Here is a 19,956-nt window from a genome sequence, read left to right on the forward strand (position 1 = left end):
AGAACATTTTAATGCATGTTTTTATTTTTTTATTCTTTAAAACGTCTTTTAAAATTTTTTTAAATTATTTTATTTATATCTTTATTTCTTTTTCAGCATTTTTTTATTTATTTCTCATTTATTATAACATAATTTTTTTGTTTGTTAATTTGTTATAATATTTTTTTATTTTATTTTTATTTATTTTTTTACTTTATTATTATTATTATTATTATTATTATTTCCTCTAAATGATATTTGTTCATTGAGATCATTAACACAAGAGCACCACTGTATTTCCATGTTCCCATTCAAAACACTAGCCGCAGTTCCATTTCCGGCCGGCAGATGGCGAAGCCCCGCCCCTGAAAAAGTGAAAGCGTGTGTCAGAGTCAGCGTGACGCAGTAAAATCTGTGGTCTTTGTCTGCGCAGCAGCGCACATTAACAGTTTTATTTCCTAATTAAACGCTACATTAGCAGTCATGGCGCAGAACATGATGCTGTACTGGTGCTCTGGTTCTCCTCCGTGCTGGAGAGTCATGATCGCGCTGGAGGAGAAGCTGCTGCAGGGATACAAACACAAACATTTGTGTTTTGACAAGAACGAACACAAGTGTGAAGAAGTGAAAGCTCTCAATCCCAGACTTCAGGTGCGTTCAGATGCATTACAGACCTGTGCCTTTTATGATTGCATTGAGCTTTTACTGTGTATGCAGCTTTATTTCAGCGACAGAACAGTTGCAAAACTTTTGTTTTAATATTGCCCTTTGTTTTCTTTTTATTTGCAGGTTCCAGCTTTTAAGCACGGAGACATAGTCGTGAACGAGTCGTTTGCCGCGTGCCTGTATCTGGAGGTAAAACACTGAAGGGGCGTGTCATTGGACCGAGGGGCGTGTCTTTACGTAATTCAATTATTTATAAACCCTTACGTTGCTTTAAGTTATAAATCAGTGTCCAGTTGATCTCACACACAAGCCAAACGTGTTTTAATTCCTATAAATCAGAAAATAATATGGTCAGCAAAAACAGTCAATGCACCTGTAATCACCTGCCAAAGAGGGAAAAATTAAATTAACCGACTGTCCACTCTAGGTATGATTGACTTTCTTTTACATCTGAATATTATGGAAGCTCATTTCTGCCATGGAATAAAAATAAAAAGGTAATTGCAACTTTTTATTCTCACAACTCATTTCAGTTCTGAGGGGAAAAACTCTGAATTACGAGATATTTAAACTCAGAATTGCAAGATATAAACTTGTAAGATATAAATTTAAAATCGCAAGATATAAACCCAGAATCGCCAGCTATAAGCCCGGAATCACGAGGTATCAATTTATAACTGTGAGATAGAAACTCAGAATTGTGAGCTATTAATGCAGAATCACAAGATATTAATTTTGAATCCCAATATATAAACTCAGAATTGCAAGATCTAAGCTCAGAATGGAACCACAAGCAGTTCTGTCTTGGCAAGGTTTAGTTGAAGGTGATGTCCTTCAACTAAACCTGGCTATGAAAAGCCATGTTTCTGAATGCCATGAAGACAGAGAAGAGAAGTGGTCCAAGAACTGAGCCCTGAGGCACCCCAGTAGTTAGATGTTGCGACATGGACACCTCACCTTTCCAAGATACCTTTAATAAAAATATAATTAAATAATATATATTTAATAAAAATATAATTAACAAGGAAGTAAACACTGTAACCAAAAGGTATTCAATTCACAATTCGGTTCGTCACGCAGAGAACACGCAATCATGCAGGACACAAATGCACACTTAACGAGATCTCACAGCTGGATCCGACTACATCTGCAAGGTTTGTGAAATTAAATGTTTATTAAACATTCAAAGACTTGTTTAAATGATATAAATTCGTATTTGCTGAATGCTGACGGAAAACGAGAAAGTATTATGTTTGCCTTTATATTACTAATAATATAAAAGCAGTCGTTATAATACTTTTTTGTATACATTTTAAATGCTTTTTTTGACAGTTTTATCTGATTATTAAACAGACTTCTATCCGTTCAGAACTGTTAAACAATGACAGCGATCAAGAGGGAGAATGTGAGACTGTGTGCTCAGTTGCTGCCGTTTTCAGCACAGTCAAAATAAAAGTCCAATTTAACTCCTAGAACACATCGGCCAAACAGAAAAAAATTATTAGCTAATGCCGATATTTGAAAAATGTGAAATATCGGCCGATATATCGGCCTTTGTGACATATCGGTCGACCACTAAGTCACACTAATCTACTTGTAAAACATTGCGTAACAATCACTCAGTTAAATCCTCAGTCATGATCTGCTTTACAGAAACACTGACCATCATTGGGAAAGCAGATGAGTCGCATATCAGCTGATTTGCATCAGTCAAGAACAATAAAGCTAGAGTATCTTGAAGTGCACGCGTCTCCATACAAATTAGGTCACGTACCAATATTAGCTTGTGACGTGTTTAATAATAATTGTGATTATTTCCTTATTGCTGAAAAGTGTTTTATTTTGTGCACTTTGCACAAATCAAACAACAACAGCGAGGGTAATATTTCAGACTTTGTGTTCCACAAGAAACTTATGCACATATTCACTTGCGGGGGGGAAAAAAACTGCAAAAGATTTGCAAGTGAATGATTTGTGAAGGAAAGTAAAAGCACTGAAATATATTTTTAACTCTCGTCTCATACTTCTCCATTACTGTGTCCGTGTAGGGTCTCTGTTATACATAAAGATCATGGAAAAAAAATAGCGGTTGATTTGTTTCTACCACAGTATTGAAAAACAAAAACAAAAAATCTGATTGTGACCATTTAAATTCAGAGTTTTTTCACACAATTCAGATTCGTGAAATACAAACTTTAATATATAAAAATATAAATTGCAAGAAAAAAAGTCGTAATTACCTTTTTCCTTTTTTCAAATCCATGTAAGAAACAAGTTTCCATAAATAACCCAATGGATGGATTATAGTGAAAAATAAAGGTATTGTCTATCAAACTGGGATAAGTGAGTTACACATAACCACTTTGTACTAGTTTCCAATGTTTTCATCATCAAATTAATAGTTTTTCTAGTTCAGAGTAGATACTGTTTTTTTATTTTCCAAGGTAGTCGTTATTTGAGATTCTGAGTCCGTTCTGATGTTATATCTAGAGGTTATATTGCTTGGTGTCGGAAGGTTTAGTTCAGTTACACATTGATATTTTTCTTGGTGTTTGAAGTAAATAATGTGACTCTGAAAATGTTTAAGGAAGAGTAATAATAATAATTTATATTTTTGTAATAAAGTAATAGATCCAGACACTACAGATCCCAGACCGATGACTAATGGATGTGTTTTTGGTTTCTAGAGCGCGTTTAAGTCTCAAGGCACCCGTCTGATCCCAGACGACCCGTCTGAACAAGCGCTCGTCTTCCAGCGAATGTTTGAGACCAACAACCTGCAGCAGAAAATGTGTAAGTGCCCTCAACAGTCAACATACTTCAACTCTAAAAACATGCAAGTATCCAGCTTCAGCTGCAGCTTCAGAGTCAAATCTTGACTGATTTTGATCAAGTAATCGTCAGAATAACTGCAGTAATATCTCCAGATGAACTCTTACTGGACTGAAGCAGCTCAGCTTTACTTGATTCTCCATCAATCATATTCTAGATAAATCAGTGCGTCTCAAATCTGATCATCAGGATCTTTTGAGGAGCGTTTGTTTCCTCATCTCTCAATCAGCATTGCATTATATGTTGGATCATTTCAATCTCATGTTATTGGAGATATAGACCACTGATATTTAGATGAATTGATGTCAGTATCTGCTGCACTGTTATAAAGATCTCAATGATTTCCATTACAAGCATCAGAATTTCATTGTAGAAATATCAGCATATATACAAATATTTTTGAGTCTCTGAATAAAATTGAGCTGTTTTGTTCTCCATATTGTCACTATATCAAACTATATGAGTCGTAAAAGCCTGATTAATCAAATTTGAAAACATATGCACTGTTTTTTGTTCAGATGACGTGGCTTTCTATGAGTCGTATGTTCCTGAAGGAGAGAGACATGAATCAACTCTGAAGAGGAATAAAGAGAATTTAATCACCGAGCTCAAACTGTGGGATGGATACTTGGAGAAGGTTTATTGATATTTGTTGCTAATATAAATCATGCATTTATTATGTCAGATTGCCGGTCTCATTGTGAATGATTCATCAGGTAATCGCTTCATCTAAATGTAATGATTGTCAAATAGTCATTGTTTTAGGTGGCTGTTGCAATTAATTGCAACCTAATGTCTTATCAGTAAAATTTTTAGAGTTATGGAGGGTGAAATTGACCTTTTGCCTCCATCTTTTTTTATTTCTTTACTCGCATTACAACAGTGGAATGGATTATGAATGCACACGTTGATTGTAATGATTTAATTCTTGTCTTTATTAGTAGAGGAGATGCTGTTACTGTATTTGTGCGCATAATAATGAAGTTCTCTAATGATGAGTGATTTGTTCATCAGATGGGTAAAGGCTCGTACCTCGCTGGCAAGAACTTCACCATGGCTGATGCGGTTTGTTTCCCCGTCATCGCGTATTTCCCACGACTTCAGTGAGCGAAGCGCTCTGGATATAAAGCATTTTTCACATTTTCTCATTAATGAAAAGTTGTTGATCAGATGCGTTATGTCATGAGGGCTTTATAAAATAATGATTATTTGAGTTTGAAAACCGTATCAGATATTGAATGCATTATGATTGATGTCAGGTGAAGGTTGAGAGGGGGCTGGTTTAATGTTTGATCTGGTTCCAGCTGTCCTCCAGAGCGTTGTCCCAGACTGATGGAGTACTACGAGATGCTAAAGGACCGTCCCAGTATTAAAGCCAGCTGGCCTCTTGAGTGGCTGGAGAAACCTGAGGGTCAAGACACGTTCAAGAACCTGTGAAGAACATCCCGAACACACCAGCAGCAAACAAAACATCAGTGAATTCAGTTTTATGTTCAACTTACTGTTTAAATCACAACCCTTGACTGTATTCAGTCTTGTTTACAGTGCAGCAGCTTCAATTTGTCTGGCGTTTGATATTTAACCTCAATCATTAATCTTTAACCCAGTGGGCCGCTTTATTTGTTCATTGTACATCATTGTTATTGTGGCTGTAATGATTAATGTTAACAGCTTCTATTGTTATTGATTGGGACTAATTAAGTTTTATCTTGTTCAGTCAAAATAAAGAACACATTTACCATCAATACAATAAAAATAAAGAAATGTGGTTCAGTTTTAAATTATTAGCACTATAGAAGATCAACTTACTGTATCAAATCAGTGTTTCTCGGCCGGGGTACATGTACCTCTAGTGGTCTGTCACATAATTGCAGGGGGTCTGTAGAATCATAATAAAAGGCTTAAAGTGTTTTTTATTATCATAAATATTTATTGACACTAATATAATACTTTAAGTTGTAGTTACTGTAGGTGTGTTCAGGGGTGTGTCTAGAGCATGTTCACTGGGGACCAGAGACAAAAATAATGCCTAAATCTGTGGTACAATATCAGAAAGTATTAAGATGAAAATGTTACCTCAAAACACATTAATTTAGTTGGTGTGACCTAATGTTTTTAAAGGGGTCATGAGATGAGAAATCAAATTTGTCTCAATCCTATGACATATAAGAGGTCTTTATATCATTAAAACCCCCTGCATAGCTTAAAACGTCGTCCTCGTTATAAACAAAGCATTTATTTAATCAAGCTCTAAAAACAGCCAGTTTGATTTCTCAAACTTAGTGGATAGTTTGTTTTTAATGCCATCCCGGATCGTGTCAGAGGATTTTGTTTCCTAGAAACTTTATTAACATGAGTAAACCTCAAGGAACATTAAAATAATAATAAATCCATGTCCGGACCTCTTTAAAAATAAAAATTCCAATGATCTTTACTTTCCAAAATTAGTAAAAAATAATTCCTATAAAGCGTAACAGCTGCATGAGGCTTAGCAGAGCACCAAAACCTGCATTTATGAGATTAAAATCATGTTTTTGCTCCATGCAAGTTTTCAAGTGATTGAAGTAATCTGATGTGAATGAGCCAGAAAAAATATATTTATATTATTTTAAAGGTGCCACAGAATGCATTGATACAATATTTTAAATTATTCTCTACATAGAATATATGTGGCTAAGGTAAGGGCAAAAATTCTCCAGAAATGGTTTTACATGTTCATTTACAAGCCTAGGATTTCTCCCTAGAATGAAATGGTCTGTTATTACCTTATTTGGAAGGGTCATGAATAATAATGAGCTCTGCTCTGATTGGCTGTTTCACAGTGCGGCTCATTTCAGTAGCTCACAGGAAGGAAACACAGGGAAAATATATATTTCAATACATTCTCTGGCAGTTATATCGTTGGGTAATTATACTGTAAATAAAATGCGGGCATCAGGGAGCCGCTATTAATCTGCAGGGCACTGAAACTGCTTTCAAATGCACGATTACTTTCACTTTCGAGATTCGCGATCGCATGTACTCTGTTTATACTGTGGAGCAGCAGTACTTACCACACATTATACAAGATCAGATGCTTGTCAGTGGTGCTCAGGATCTGTAAGTCATTCTCCATCGTCCTCAGTCATCTCTCCTTACTCTGTTTATGTGGTAAGTGAAATCTTATGTACTGTAATGGAACAGGCTTCCGCTAGCAACGAGCTAACCATGTCCCTTTAGTGGCTCACGTTATTTTATTAGAACACGTTATTTGCTTTCCGTGCCTTTCTGAATACAGACACCAACCCATCCCTGCACAGCCTGGAACATAACATTTATTTCCATGATCTGCCATTTTCACTGTTGTCCTCGCTTGTTTCTTCACAATACCTGCAGAACTTCTGATGGTTCGGCTGTGCAGGTCCGGCTGGTCTAGAACATGGGCGGGGTTTATGCAAATGTTGGGGGCGTAACTATTAGTGATCCCGACTGTTACGTCACAGTCGGTGTTATTTGCTCGCCTAATTTTTCAGTGGTCTTTTGCATTCACGAGATTTACATAAGAAGGAGGAAACGATGGAGTTTGAGGCTCAAGGGATGTCATTTCCATGTACAGAACTCTTATTATTCAACTATGCCGAGGTAAATACAGTTTTCCATTCTATGGCACCTTTAATCACTATCGTCAGTATATTTTCTCAATGTTTCATTTGTCAAAACGTCTCGATCTTTGTTATTCAGCTGCAACAATCTCTGAAATTAGATTTTATGAATTAAAAGTCCAGAGGGACCTTTTTTAGTCAATCGCTATCATAACAACCATTCAGGAGCATATTAAACTAGTAACTTACTAAAGTAAACAAAACAACACTTTAGGGTGAGGATTACCTAGTAAACATAGAACGTTCCCCTAACGTTTTTGGTTCCCGTTTGGTTATTTTTCCTTGGAACCAGAAACTAATGTTCTGGGAACGTTAGAATAACTTTCTACAAACAAAAATCGAACTGTTCTGGGAACCAAAAACTAATGTTCTGGGAACGTTAGATTAACGTTCTAGGAATGTTCTCCAAACTAACCACTAACGTTCTGGGAACATTAAGAAAACTTTCCTGGCTAACCAAAAACAAACCATAAAAACAACGTTCTGGGAACCAAACATTGTTAGCTGGGTAGTGGGATTACTGACTGTAATATCATTTATATTAGGCTACTGATGATAGTTTTGTACATGTTAATAGTGTAAACTTTAAAGTTTTAAATGTGTTTTTAGCAGAATCAATAACATTTTAAGCAGATCAGCTGAAATAATTTAAACTCATATTATTATTTAATGTCAAGGTATTTATTTGATGAGTAAAAATAACCGATGCAGTAACACGATCATTATAATTTAGCAAAATAACCCTCTTCATGGTTTTACAAGACACCCCAAATCAGTGACTTTTACATATTAAACCACATGTAGAGGCTACCTGTTCTTTGTTTTTGTTTCTCTAAGCTCTAATTTATATTTTTTTTAATATTTCATTCATTTTATTATATTTCATTTGTTTTATTAATTCATTTTTTATTATTTATTTTATTTACAATTTTGTGTATTATTTAATTTTTAATTAATTATTTAAATTTATTGTATTATAATTTTTTGTTACTTTATAATAATAATAATAATAATTATTATTATTAATTATTAACACCACCTGAGCACCACAGTATTGGCAAGCCCCGCCCCTCAGCGTGTGTCAGAGTCAGCGTGACGCAGGAAAATCTGTGGCGCACATTAACAGTTTTATTTCCTAATTAAACGCTACATTAGCAGTCATGGCGCAGAACATGATGCTGTACTGGGGCTCTGGTTCTGCTCCGTGCTGGAGAGTCATGATCGCGCTGGAGGAGAAGCTGCTGCAGGGATACAAACACAAACTTCTGTCTTTTGACAAGAACGAACACAAGTGTGAAGAAGTGAAAGCTCTCAATCCCAGACTTCAGGTGCGTTCAGATGCATTAAAGACCTGTGCCTTTTATGATTGCATTGAGATTTTACTGTGTATGCAGCTTTATTTCAGCGACAGAACAGTTGCAAAACTTTTGTTTTAATATTACCCTTTGTTTTCTTTTTATTTGCAGGTTCCAGCTTTTAAGCACGGAGACATCGTCGTGAACGAGTCGTTTGCCGCGTGCCTGTATCTGGAGGTAACGCACTGAAGGGGCGTGTCATTTGACCGAGGGGCGTGTCTTCTATAGTTTAGTTATGGTTCTGTTAAATCTGAATATTATGGTAGCCCGTAAATAATTAATGTAATTGTGATTTTTCTATCTCATAACTCATGATTCTGAATTGCGAGAAAAAAAGTCACACTTGTGAGAGAAAGTGTCACAATTAACCTACTTTTTAAAGTTTTTTTATTCTGTGGTGGAAACAAACGAAATAAAAGAGAGTGCAGGAGATGTGAACGCAAATGGAAGAAAGATAAGTTACAAATCTCCTACGAAATGTTGCTGGACTCCTTAGGTAAATTTCAGCGGGCTGTGAAAATGGCCAGGTCTAGATACTTTTCAGATTTTATTGAGAATAATCGTCAAAATACGAAAGTTCTTTTCTCAACAATTGATTCATTCTTGAATCCTAGATTGGAGGCGCCCGGAGATATGCCTATGGGTTCATGTGAAAGTCTTTGTTGGCCGTATATCAGACATCCGAAATAATATCCAACAGTGTTCATATATGCCTGGATATACCTGTAACTCATGCGGTGTTGTCTGATTTTGAGCTGATTTCTTTATCCATGCTTTTAGACCTTGTACACAAGCTTAAGTCGACTTTCTCTCCTCAAGATATTGTTCCAACAAAGCTCATAAAGCAAGTTATTGAGGTGATTGGTCCATTTGTTTAATTAATAATTAATAAGAGAGTTTACTTTCTGGAATAGTTCCAATTTATTGTAAACATGCCATAGTGCAGCCCTTATTGAAGAAACCAAACCTGGATAAGAGTGTGTTGTGCAACTATAGACCAATTTTCAAAGCTTCCTTTTTTAGCAAAGATTTTGGAGAAAACAGTTTTTAATCAACTTCAGCCCTTCCTTGCCGATAATGCTATAGGTGAAGTCTTTCAGTCAGGGTTTAAAAACAACATAGTACAGAATCTGCATTATTGAGAGTTTTTAATTACATTTTTATGACAACTGACTCTGGTGACGTGACTCTACTTTGCTTTTATATTTTACAGCAGCATTTGATACAATCAACCATCAGATTTTGGTCTCACGTTTAGAAACTTGTGTAGGTATTCAAGGTAATGCCTTGAATTGGATTAAGTCTTATCTTCTAAACAGAAGTTTCTCTGTTCAGATGGGAGAATGTATGTCAACCTCAGTGCCTTTATCTTGTGGTATTCCACAAGGGTCTGTTTTAGCACCAGTCTTTTTTCATTGTATATGCTCCCGTTAGGTCAGATCTTGAGTAAATATGGTGTCATTTCACTGTTATGCAGATGACACCCAGTTGTAGCCGACTGCCTTCATCGCAGTAGAAAGATTGGTGGAATGCTTTGGGGAGATTAAGATGTGGATGTCTGCTAATCTGCTATGTTTAAATGAATCAAAAACCGAATGGATTTTATTTCACCCTTCTGAGACTGTTGACATCCAAAATTGAGTTGGGTATACTATCCCCTTTTCAGACACAACAAGTAAAAAACATAGGTATAGTGTGTGATAGTGCACTGAAATGTGATAAACAAATAAATGAATTAGTTCTTTTCAATTGAGACTATTTTCTAAAATTAAGCCTTTTTATCTCGAAAGGACTTGGAAAAGGTTGTCCATGCTTTTATTTTCTCAAGATTAGATTATTGTAACTCACTATACTATGGTGTTCAGTACAAAAGTTTGGACAGACTACAGCTGGTCCAAAATGCGTCTGCAAGTGTATCACTCCGGTTTTAAGAGAGCTACACTGGCTGCCGGTTTCTTATAGGATTGAGGTTAAGATATTATTATTTGTTTTCAAAGCCTTACATGGTGCAGCCCCATCATGTATAGCTGATCTGATCCAGGCTAAGAAATCAAAGAGAATTTTCCGTTCTGAGTTATCGAGTCTCTTAGAGGAAGATGAGAGACCGCTGCTCCTAGGCTGTGGAAGGGTCTACCTCATTATATCCGGCAGTGCTCCTCTCTTGGAGAGTTTGAGCATACATGAGTGCAGTGTTAGTGGTGACTGTGGTTTTTACCAGTTGCCTCATTGAATCTGAGGTTTTATTTGTGTTTGTGGGCTGTTATGATATAGAATTTGAAAGTGATTTTATTGTTATTCTGCATTGTTTCATGTACAGCACTGTGGTCAACATCTGTTGTATTAATATGTGCTTTATAAATAAAGTGAACATTGAACAAAACAAAGAGACAAATTAATCACATTTTTTTCCTCATCTTTGTGTAACAGAGACCCTGAACAAAATATGAGATGAGGGTTACAATTATTTTAATTTCAATGCTTTTACATTCTTTCGCAAACTGGTTCCATGAGAAAATTTGCATTCACTTGTAAACCGTTTGCTTTTTTCCTTAATCGTCGGTCATGATCTGCTTTATATTACGATGTGCCACGTTACCAAATTTTGACTTTATTCTCATAATTTCAATTTTATTCTCAAAATATTTTGACTTTATTTTTGTATTGCTACGACTTTAATCTTGTAATCTTAGATTTTTTTTAATCTTTGTTTTTTACAATTCTGAGTTTACGCCTTGAATTCTGATTTGTTTGTTTCCGCCATGGAATAAAAAATAAAAAGGATAATTGTGACTTCTTATCTCAAAATTTTGACTTTTCTTCTCATAATTTGTTTATATCTTGCAGATTTCTTTCTTAGAATAAAGGGAAAAAAATCAAAAGATTTGTGACTGAATGCAAATTTCTCGTGGAACCAGTTTTGCGAAAGAACATAAAAGCATTGAAATATAATTTTAACTCTCATCTCATATTATTCCATTAGTATGTCAATTTTGGATCTATGTTATACATAAAGATGACGAAAAATCAGCAATTATTTTTTTGTTTCTCTTGTTGTTACACAAGAGGATTGCGTTTGAGTCAGCGGCATCTCGCAGCCATAAAATAAAAAAATTAAAAAAGGCCTTTTTATGTCTCAAATCTTTTTATATCTCAGTTTTTTTTCCTTTTTTCCCAACCACACATAGAATTAAAAAAATACTCAAAAAGTTGAATAAAGTAATTTGGCACTTTCTCACAATTCAGATTTTTTTTTTTCTCTCAATTCAGAATCGTGAAATATAAACTGAATTGTGAGAAGAAAGTCAGAATTATCTTTATACATTTTTTTTATATATAACATGTCAGAAATAAGATTTTATTAATAACAAGCCAATGGATTACAGTGGAAATAAACAAAAAAAAGGATTGTCTATCAAACTTAGAAATATGAGTTACAAATAATCACTTACTAGTACTAGTTTCCAATGTTTTCATCATCAAATACTTTTTTTCTAGTTTAAGAGTAAATACTTTTTTTTTATCTTCCAAGGTAGTCTTACTTTATTTGAGATTCTGACTCAGTTCTGATGTTATCAAGAAAAATATTAAAGTGACTCTGAAACCATGATTATCAAGGAAGAGTAGTAATAGAGTAGACTAACAGGTGTGTTTTTGGTTTCTAGAGCGCGTTTAAGTCTCAAGGCACCCGTCTGATCCCAGACGACCCGTCTGAACAAGCGCTCGTCTTCCAGCGAATGTTTGAGACCAACAACCTGCAGCAGAAAATGTGTAAGTGCCCTCAACAGTCAACATACTTCAACTCTAAAAACATGCAAGTATCCAGCTTCAGCTGCTGCTTCAGTGTCAAATCTGGACTGATTTTATCAAGTAAGCGTCAGAATAACTGCAGTCATATCTCCAGATGAACTCTTACTGGACTGAAGCAGCTCAGCTTTACTTGATTCTCCATCAATCATTTTCTAGATAAATCAGTGCGTCTCAAATCTGATCATCAGGAGCTTCTGAGGAGCGTTTGTTTCCAGAAGCTTTACTTTCTCTGTTCCTCAGCGGAGGAATGATCTTCATCTCACATCTTCTGAGGAGCGTTTATTTCTTCATCTATCTGCTTTGCATTATTTGCTTGGATCATTTATATCTCATCTTACTGAGACATATTATTGGAGATATAGAGCGACGACCAGAGTTAATGCGTTACACAGTCACTGTATTCTAATGACTTTTTATATCAGTTATATCTACTTAAGTTACAAATGCAGTGTTAAGAAAAAATGTGAAGTAAAAATCATTTTTAAATCATGTTTTGTGCGTCAGTATATGCTCTTTAATAAATCACCAGAGAATGTGAGCTAAAATGCAGATGAGTCGTACAACATTTAGATGCAATGAATGGTCACATTTCAAAATGTTGCACTCAATGTCACATTTTAGTCTGGCATTATAGTTTGGGAAAAGTTCAGTGTATAAGTTTATGTCACAATAACACTAATATAAGTAAAAATAACTCTTCAGAGATCCTCTGCTGAATTGCATTCTCCTTCGGAGGTAAATACAAGGTTGATTCCTCCCAGCACATCTTCGTCCAAAAACGAAAGGTAGCTGAGATGAACTTGATGAATCTTGCTGCTTTGTTTACGGAGGTGATGTGGGCATTTACAAGTTTGCATCTCACGTAGATGATTATCGTATGAATAGCGCACGCTGCAGTGAGAGAAAATGAGTCTTCGACTTCATGTAAAAACAGACACTTCAAGCTTTCTGCAGATTATTCTCACGTCTGTGCGTCAAGTATTCGCTGATTCGGTTATTTTTGTGGCACATTTCAGAAGGATATTCGCGGAGACTGAGACGGCAGGAAGTACACTTTTCTTTATTTTACAAAAGCACAAAGTTGTGTTGATATTGCGAGTGCATACAAATGAAAGTAGATGGAAATGTACTGCTCTTATCTGTACTATCAAACATGAGGAAACATTTTCAATTCTTTTCGCTGTTATCAGGAAAAAAAAAATGCGTTCAAGTTGCTGTTTTGATATTTATGTAATTTTTCAGTCAATATTAAAATAGTGAAAGAACTATGAGTTTAATTTTAATCATTTGAAAATTAAAGTAACTTGAAAGTAATTAGTAATCTGATATTTTTTTAAATGCAGTAATCAGTAATGTAATCCAATTAAAATGTTAAAGTAATTACTTTTTTTGAGTAACCTACCCTACACTGGTGATGTAATATTTATATAATTTTATGTCCGTAGCTGTTGTGGCGTTAAAAATATCTCATTGATTTACATCACAAGCATCAGATTTTCATCATAGAAATAGCATCTGCAGCAAATTACATATTAAATAAAACTGAGCTGTTTTTCCCTCATATTCTCACCATATCAGACTATATGAGCCATAAAAGCCTGATAGATCAAATATGATAAACACATATGCACTGTTTTTTGTTCAGATGACGTGGCTTTCTATGAGTGGTTTGTTCCTGAAGGAGAGAGACATGAATCAACTCTGAAGAGGAATAAAGAGAATTTAATCACCGAGCTCAAACTGTGGGATGAATACTTGGAGAAGGTCAGATTTTATTGATATTTATTGATAATATAAATCATGCATTTATTATGTCAGATTGCCGGTCTCATTGTGAATGATTCATCAGTTATTGCCTTCATCTAAATGTAACGAGTCACTCCACCAATCGTCAGATAATCATTGTTTTAGGCGGCTGTTGCAATTAATTGCAACCTAATGTCTTATCAGTTGTTCATGCAATAAAGTTATTAGAGTTATGGATGGTGAACTTGACCTTTGGCCTCCATGCCTTTTTGTTAAATTTCCTTCTGAAATTAATCTCATTACAAAAGCCAAATGGATTATGAATGCACGTTGATTGCAGCAATTGAATTGAATAATGCATTTTATATATGCATCATTCAATTCAGCAATTTTTATTAGTAGAGGAGATGCTGTTACTGTATTTGTGCGCATAATAATGAAGTTCTCTAATGATGAGTGATTTGTTCATCAGATGGGTAAAGGCTCGTACCTCGCTGGCAAGAACTTCACCATGGCTGATGCGGTTTGTTTCCCCGTCATCGCGTATTTCCCACGACTTCAGTGAGTGAATCGCTCTGGATATAAAGCATTTTTCAAATGACTGCGTGTTTTAACCCTCATAACGCATTCAGGTCAGTTTTTACACGGAAGAGATACTTAAAAAAAAGCAGTTTTTAGAAAGGGAACAAAACTTTGCAAATGCATTAAGACCTTCAAAATATACATTATTTATATTTTATAATGAATTTATATTTTTTCCCATATCTCACACTTCTGGGACTGAATTTTGCTGATAAATATGAATATGTATATTCAATTTCAAACCATTGCAGCATGAAAAAATAATTAGTCTTCATCTGACAGTGAAAGTTTTTGCAAGTAAAATTAATTTATTTTGATTAATAACTCTTCAGAGTTATAATTATGTTGCTTTGTTAGAAATAAATATGTAGATTTTAATTTGGACTGTTTTTGAGCAATCCTGAGTTATAAATTCAAATGAATTTAATTAAATCTATTCGTTGCATTGGATTAACACTGATAATTCTCAGTTATATGCTTTTATAAATTTCATACAGTGAGATATTCAAATCAAATTTCTCATCAACATTGAAAAAATACTTAAAATCTTTTTGGTCTGGTTCAAGTGTAATAACAGTAATAACATGGTAACATTTAAAACTGTTTTTTTTTTTTTCACATTCTCTCATTAAAGAGAAGTTGCTGGTTAGATACGTTATGGTTGTAGTTGAAAAATATTGTCACGAGTGCTTTATAAAATGAGTCTTTGAGTTTGAAAACAGTATCAGATATTGAATACATTATGATTGATGTCAGGTGAAGGTTGAGAGGGGGCTGGTTTAATGTTTGATCTGGTTCCAGCTGTCCTCCAGAGCGTTGTCCCAGACTGATGGAGTACTACGAGATGCTAAAGGACCGTCCCAGTATTAAAGCCAGCTGGCCTCCTCACTGGCTGGAGAAACCTGAGGGTCAAGACACGTTCAAGAACCTGTGAAGAACATCCCGAACACACCAGCAGCAAACAAACATCAGTGAATTCAGTTTTACATTTAGCCTACTGTATTAAATCACAACCCTTGACTGTGTTCAGTCTCGTTTACAGCTCAATCATTTATCTTTACCCCAGCGGACCGCTTTATTTGTGAACACATTTTTTAAGATAAAGCTCATTGTTGTGTCTGTAATGATTAACGTTAACATTTTCTATTGCTGTTTGGGGCTAATAAAGTTTTATCCTGTTCAGTCCAAATAAAGAACATATTTACCATGTTTTACCACCAGTTTTAAGTGATATATATATATATATATATATGTATAACAAGGAAATTGACAAATAATTGTGCTTGTTTATACCAATCGTATGCTTATTGTATTTGATTTCCAAATTATAAAAATGTTATCTTTTAATATTTTTGTCAAGTCATTGTGTGAATTACTGATTAACAGACTGGCACAAAAAATGATCATAACAAATAAATAGTAGGCTTGATTATTTTGTAAATAATCATTAACCGACATGAAGTACTTCTGTTTGGTGTTAAAGATTTGAGCATCTTTTATTCTGCTTATGGTAACACTTTAGTTTATGGTGTCCTTGTTATATGTACTTTTATAATAATGAATTATGCATAATTACATTCAATTAAGCCAAATCCTCATCCTAACCCTAAGCATATAAGTACATGTAATTAATATTACTCAATGTATAATTACTCTGTAACAAGAACATCTTAAAATAAAGTGTAACCCTGCTTATAATAGTTTCGTTTTTTTATTTGTTTGGGAAAGGTCACTATTTGCACTGTTATAAGCATTATATATATATAGTTAATTATTTTTATTTATATAGAGCCAAGGTCGCTTCACAAGTCAGGTTTAAAGAACTGAACACATACAAGGACTGACTTACAAAGAGATACAGAGAGGCTTTAGATAAAATATCAGTTTAGAAAGAAGAAATGATACGCCAGGATTAGTATTATACGTTTTATATTTTAACTTTTTTTTTTTTTTTTGCAATGTAAAAAATGACTTTATGGTAATAAAATATCAACTTCTATTAAATTCATACAGCTGAGATTTTGAATAAACAGTGATAAATCAACTACTGTAATAATTTTAAAAATATTCAAAATTTTTATTTTTGTTTTTAAACTCACCATGTATCTATATAATTAAATAATCTAACCGTTCATTATACTTCCATTCCTGTGTTTTTGACCAGTAAATGAGGGGAGAGCGCGAACGCAGTCCCCACTCCCAGAAATAATGCAGTTGAGATTCTCACATGTGGAGAATTCATTAAGGTCAGAAAAGTCGAAGTGCAATGACTAATCCTCGCTTAAGACGCTCCACCTTTCTGATCATGGAGGCGCCCCTGCCAGGTAAGTATGACTGAGATCGGTTCCGATCAGAGACTGACTCCGCCGCACAGCGATCACATCGACGGTGAGGAACTAACATCACACACCACTTACCGCCAGCTCTCACACACACACACACACACACACACCTCAACCCAATCGCGAGTCAAATCAAGCGCGGGAACGAGCCGAGCTTCAGAAAAACACAAACAACATTCGCGCTGCGCACGAGCGGAAACACGTCACGCGTGACGTCAGCGGTTTTCACGGTTAATATCATCCACATTTGGTTTTATTTACTTTCCTATGGACTTGGAAAGAAAGTAGCATGTTGATCTGTGGGTCTTAAGTTCACAACCAAGCGTGTATGTGACCCTGGACCACGAATCCAAATCCTGTCCATTGATGTATGGGTTGTTAGGAGAGGACATCTGGAATTTAAGGGTGCTAAAAATTCCAAATATTGAGAAAATCTCCTTTAAAGTTGTTCAAATGAAGTTCTTAGCAATGCATATTACTAATCAAAAATTACTTTTTGATATATTTACGGTAGGAAATTTACAAAATATCTTCATGGAACGTGATCTTTACTTAATATCCTAATGATTTTTGTCATAAAAGAAAAATAATAATTTTGTCCCATACAATCTATTGTTGGTTATTTCTACAAATATACCTGTGCTACTCATGACTGCTTTTGTGCTGCAGGCTCACATGTTGTTGTACATGAAATATAACGCGGATAACATACATTAAATAAATATTTTTCACCAGGTTAGATTGATTAATAACCAGCAAACCCCTGAGCCGTCGTTCTCGCGTTTCCGCCATCTTTGTAGTTTTTTTAACACTTTTTATTCGTGTTTGTAGTTCTGATCGAATCCGCTTCTAACACACAATATTAGTGTTCATGGATCTGCATTTCTTGTTGTAATTATTAAAGTGCCCCTATTATGGGTTATGAAATGTTCATATTTTGGTTTTGGGAGTCCCCAACAACAGGTTGACATGCATGCAAGGTCAAAAAACAGACTAAGGCCTCAAAATAAAATGTAACAACATATAAACATTGCATTTTTTTCAGTTGAAATTATTAACTAGCTCACATCAAAATTAATATTAGCCTCACAGGGAACACTCAAATAACACTCCACACATAACCACTTACAAGATGTACTGTAGTAAGATACTATGCAGATCAATGTCAAGATATATAGTCCATTATCAATGTAAAACTAGATTTAATATGTGTTCATGGTGTTATAAATAATCAATCTTAAAAGTTACAAGCACTAATGCGTAAGCATTATAATGTATCATAATTGTTGTTATGATTATTTATAAGATGATATAACATATTATAAGGTTTTTATAATGCATTATGCATTCATTATAATGCCCTCATAATGTATTATAAATATGGGCTTCATAGAAAGTGTTACCGTAATTTTTTTTGACATTTTGGACTGCACTGATTTATAAAGTGTAAATGTCTTAAATGTGTGTAAATAGATACCTGTTTTTATACAGTCTGTGATAGATACACTGTAAAAAGTGAACAGTTGGATCAACTTTTTTTTTTTTTAAATACTGCAATTGGTAACATCTAAAAAAAAATGTTTTTTCATTTTTTTTTCAACTTAAATTAAGTTGTAATAAATTAAGTTTTATAGTCCTAATGTCATCTACAGCGGACATAGAATAAAATATGAATAAAAAATTATTTTACAAAAATTTTATTTTTCAATTTTTTTATTATGCTCTAAACAACGTAATGACATGGAAAAATACTAAATTCACAAAGCTTTTTGGTGGGGATCTCAGGAGGATAAGATCTTAATAGACATACTGCTTTAACAAACCCCAAATTTTTAATACTTTTCAATTTTCCTAAATTGTCTTTTGAACTTGGCATGTGGGACAATACGCACTCTTCCATGTTGCACCATGAGCCCATTTTGCAGCTGTTTCTCTGTTTCTCGGGCACCATAGATGATTTGTTACAGTGGACAACAGGCTTCAATAATAGATGTACTGCTCTAACAAAACTTTTTTTTTCAGCTCTTTTTACTAAACCAATTTTTATAAATAGCCTATTGAACTTCGCATGTGAAAGATCTTATCTGAACCACATTAGTACCACCACTCCCAATTACTCACAGACACATAACTCCCCGAATCTCTATTTTTCACAAGTCTATGTTCCCCGGTGGGGATGCACCGTGCCTGGAGATACTGCAATACCAGGTCGATGCGTGGAGTGGACGGAGCAAGCTCCTATTCCATCTCCCTGATCCAAAAATCAATTTAATATATGGTGCCCGGGTAGGGCACGTATCAGATATTAAACTGATAAGAACAGATTTTCTTTTCTTTTTTTCATTTGCAAACGCTGTAAAGCTTGCACTTTATGGAAGAAGCCGTGCAGAAGCAGTAAAACACAGAGCTAAAGCATATTCCTCCACCACGATGATAAATATACACTACGCTGTTAAACATATCACAACCATTTTTAACTAACATCATCTACTACTCTTTTCTTAACCATTTTAGGGGGGTGCACCGTTCCCGGAAGTACTGCAATACCGGGTCGATGCGTGGAGTGGACGGAGCAAGCCCCTATTCCATCTCCCTGATCCAAAAATCAATTTAATATATGGTGCCCGGGTAGGGCACGTATCAGATATTAAACTGATAAGAACAGATACTACACTTGATCTTAGCCAAAAGGCCGAGAAGCGATAACCACAATACTCTCAGCGATGACGGAGTCCTTCAGCGCGCTACACATCTCAGTCACGGTGACACGGTCTGATCACATCCCAAACACTTCAAACTACATGCACACACTACAGAAACAACCACACACTCACAGACTGGTCAGACTAACATCAACTCTCAGATTCTCACTCAAAGGAAACTGAAAACCTCCTCAAGACGCGCGGATTCTTCTACTTCCGGTACGCTGCGTTCCCATCGTCCAATCAAACACGAGAACAGAGTTAAACTAGTTTAAGACTCTTAATAGTCTCTGTTAATCATAAA

General features: G+C 34.9%; 3 protein-coding genes across 4 annotated transcripts in view; all 3 read left to right on the top strand.

Annotated features, from left to right (window-relative positions):
* LOC306847560 (tRNA-dihydrouridine(47) synthase [NAD(P)(+)]-like) overlaps nt 1-19,956 on the top strand; it is a 356,345-nt gene that overhangs the window by 186,063 nt on the left and 150,326 nt on the right. The gene's annotated exons all lie outside the window — the stretch shown is intronic.
* On the top strand, nt 330-5,245 carry LOC306847637 (glutathione S-transferase A-like). The gene is made up of 6 exons (XM_079381696.1): nt 330-630; nt 769-834; nt 3,333-3,438; nt 3,996-4,114; nt 4,492-4,580; nt 4,782-5,245. The coding sequence occupies exons 1-6, from the start codon at nt 463-465 to the stop codon at nt 4,912-4,914; spliced, it is 681 nt and encodes a 226-aa protein (XP_079237822.1). The 5' UTR covers nt 330-462; the 3' UTR covers nt 4,915-5,245.
* Nucleotides 8,185-16,303, top strand: LOC306847638 (glutathione S-transferase A-like). Its single transcript, XM_079381697.1, has 6 exons — nt 8,185-8,446; nt 8,585-8,650; nt 12,136-12,241; nt 13,926-14,044; nt 14,499-14,587; nt 15,410-16,303. Exons 1-6 carry the CDS (start codon nt 8,279-8,281, stop codon nt 15,540-15,542), a joined length of 681 nt encoding a protein of 226 aa, XP_079237823.1. The 5' UTR covers nt 8,185-8,278; the 3' UTR covers nt 15,543-16,303.

The sequence above is a fragment of the Barbus barbus genome (genome assembly GCF_936440315.1).
Source record: "Barbus barbus genome assembly, chromosome: 27".
Taxonomy (NCBI): domain Eukaryota; kingdom Metazoa; phylum Chordata; class Actinopteri; order Cypriniformes; family Cyprinidae; genus Barbus; species Barbus barbus.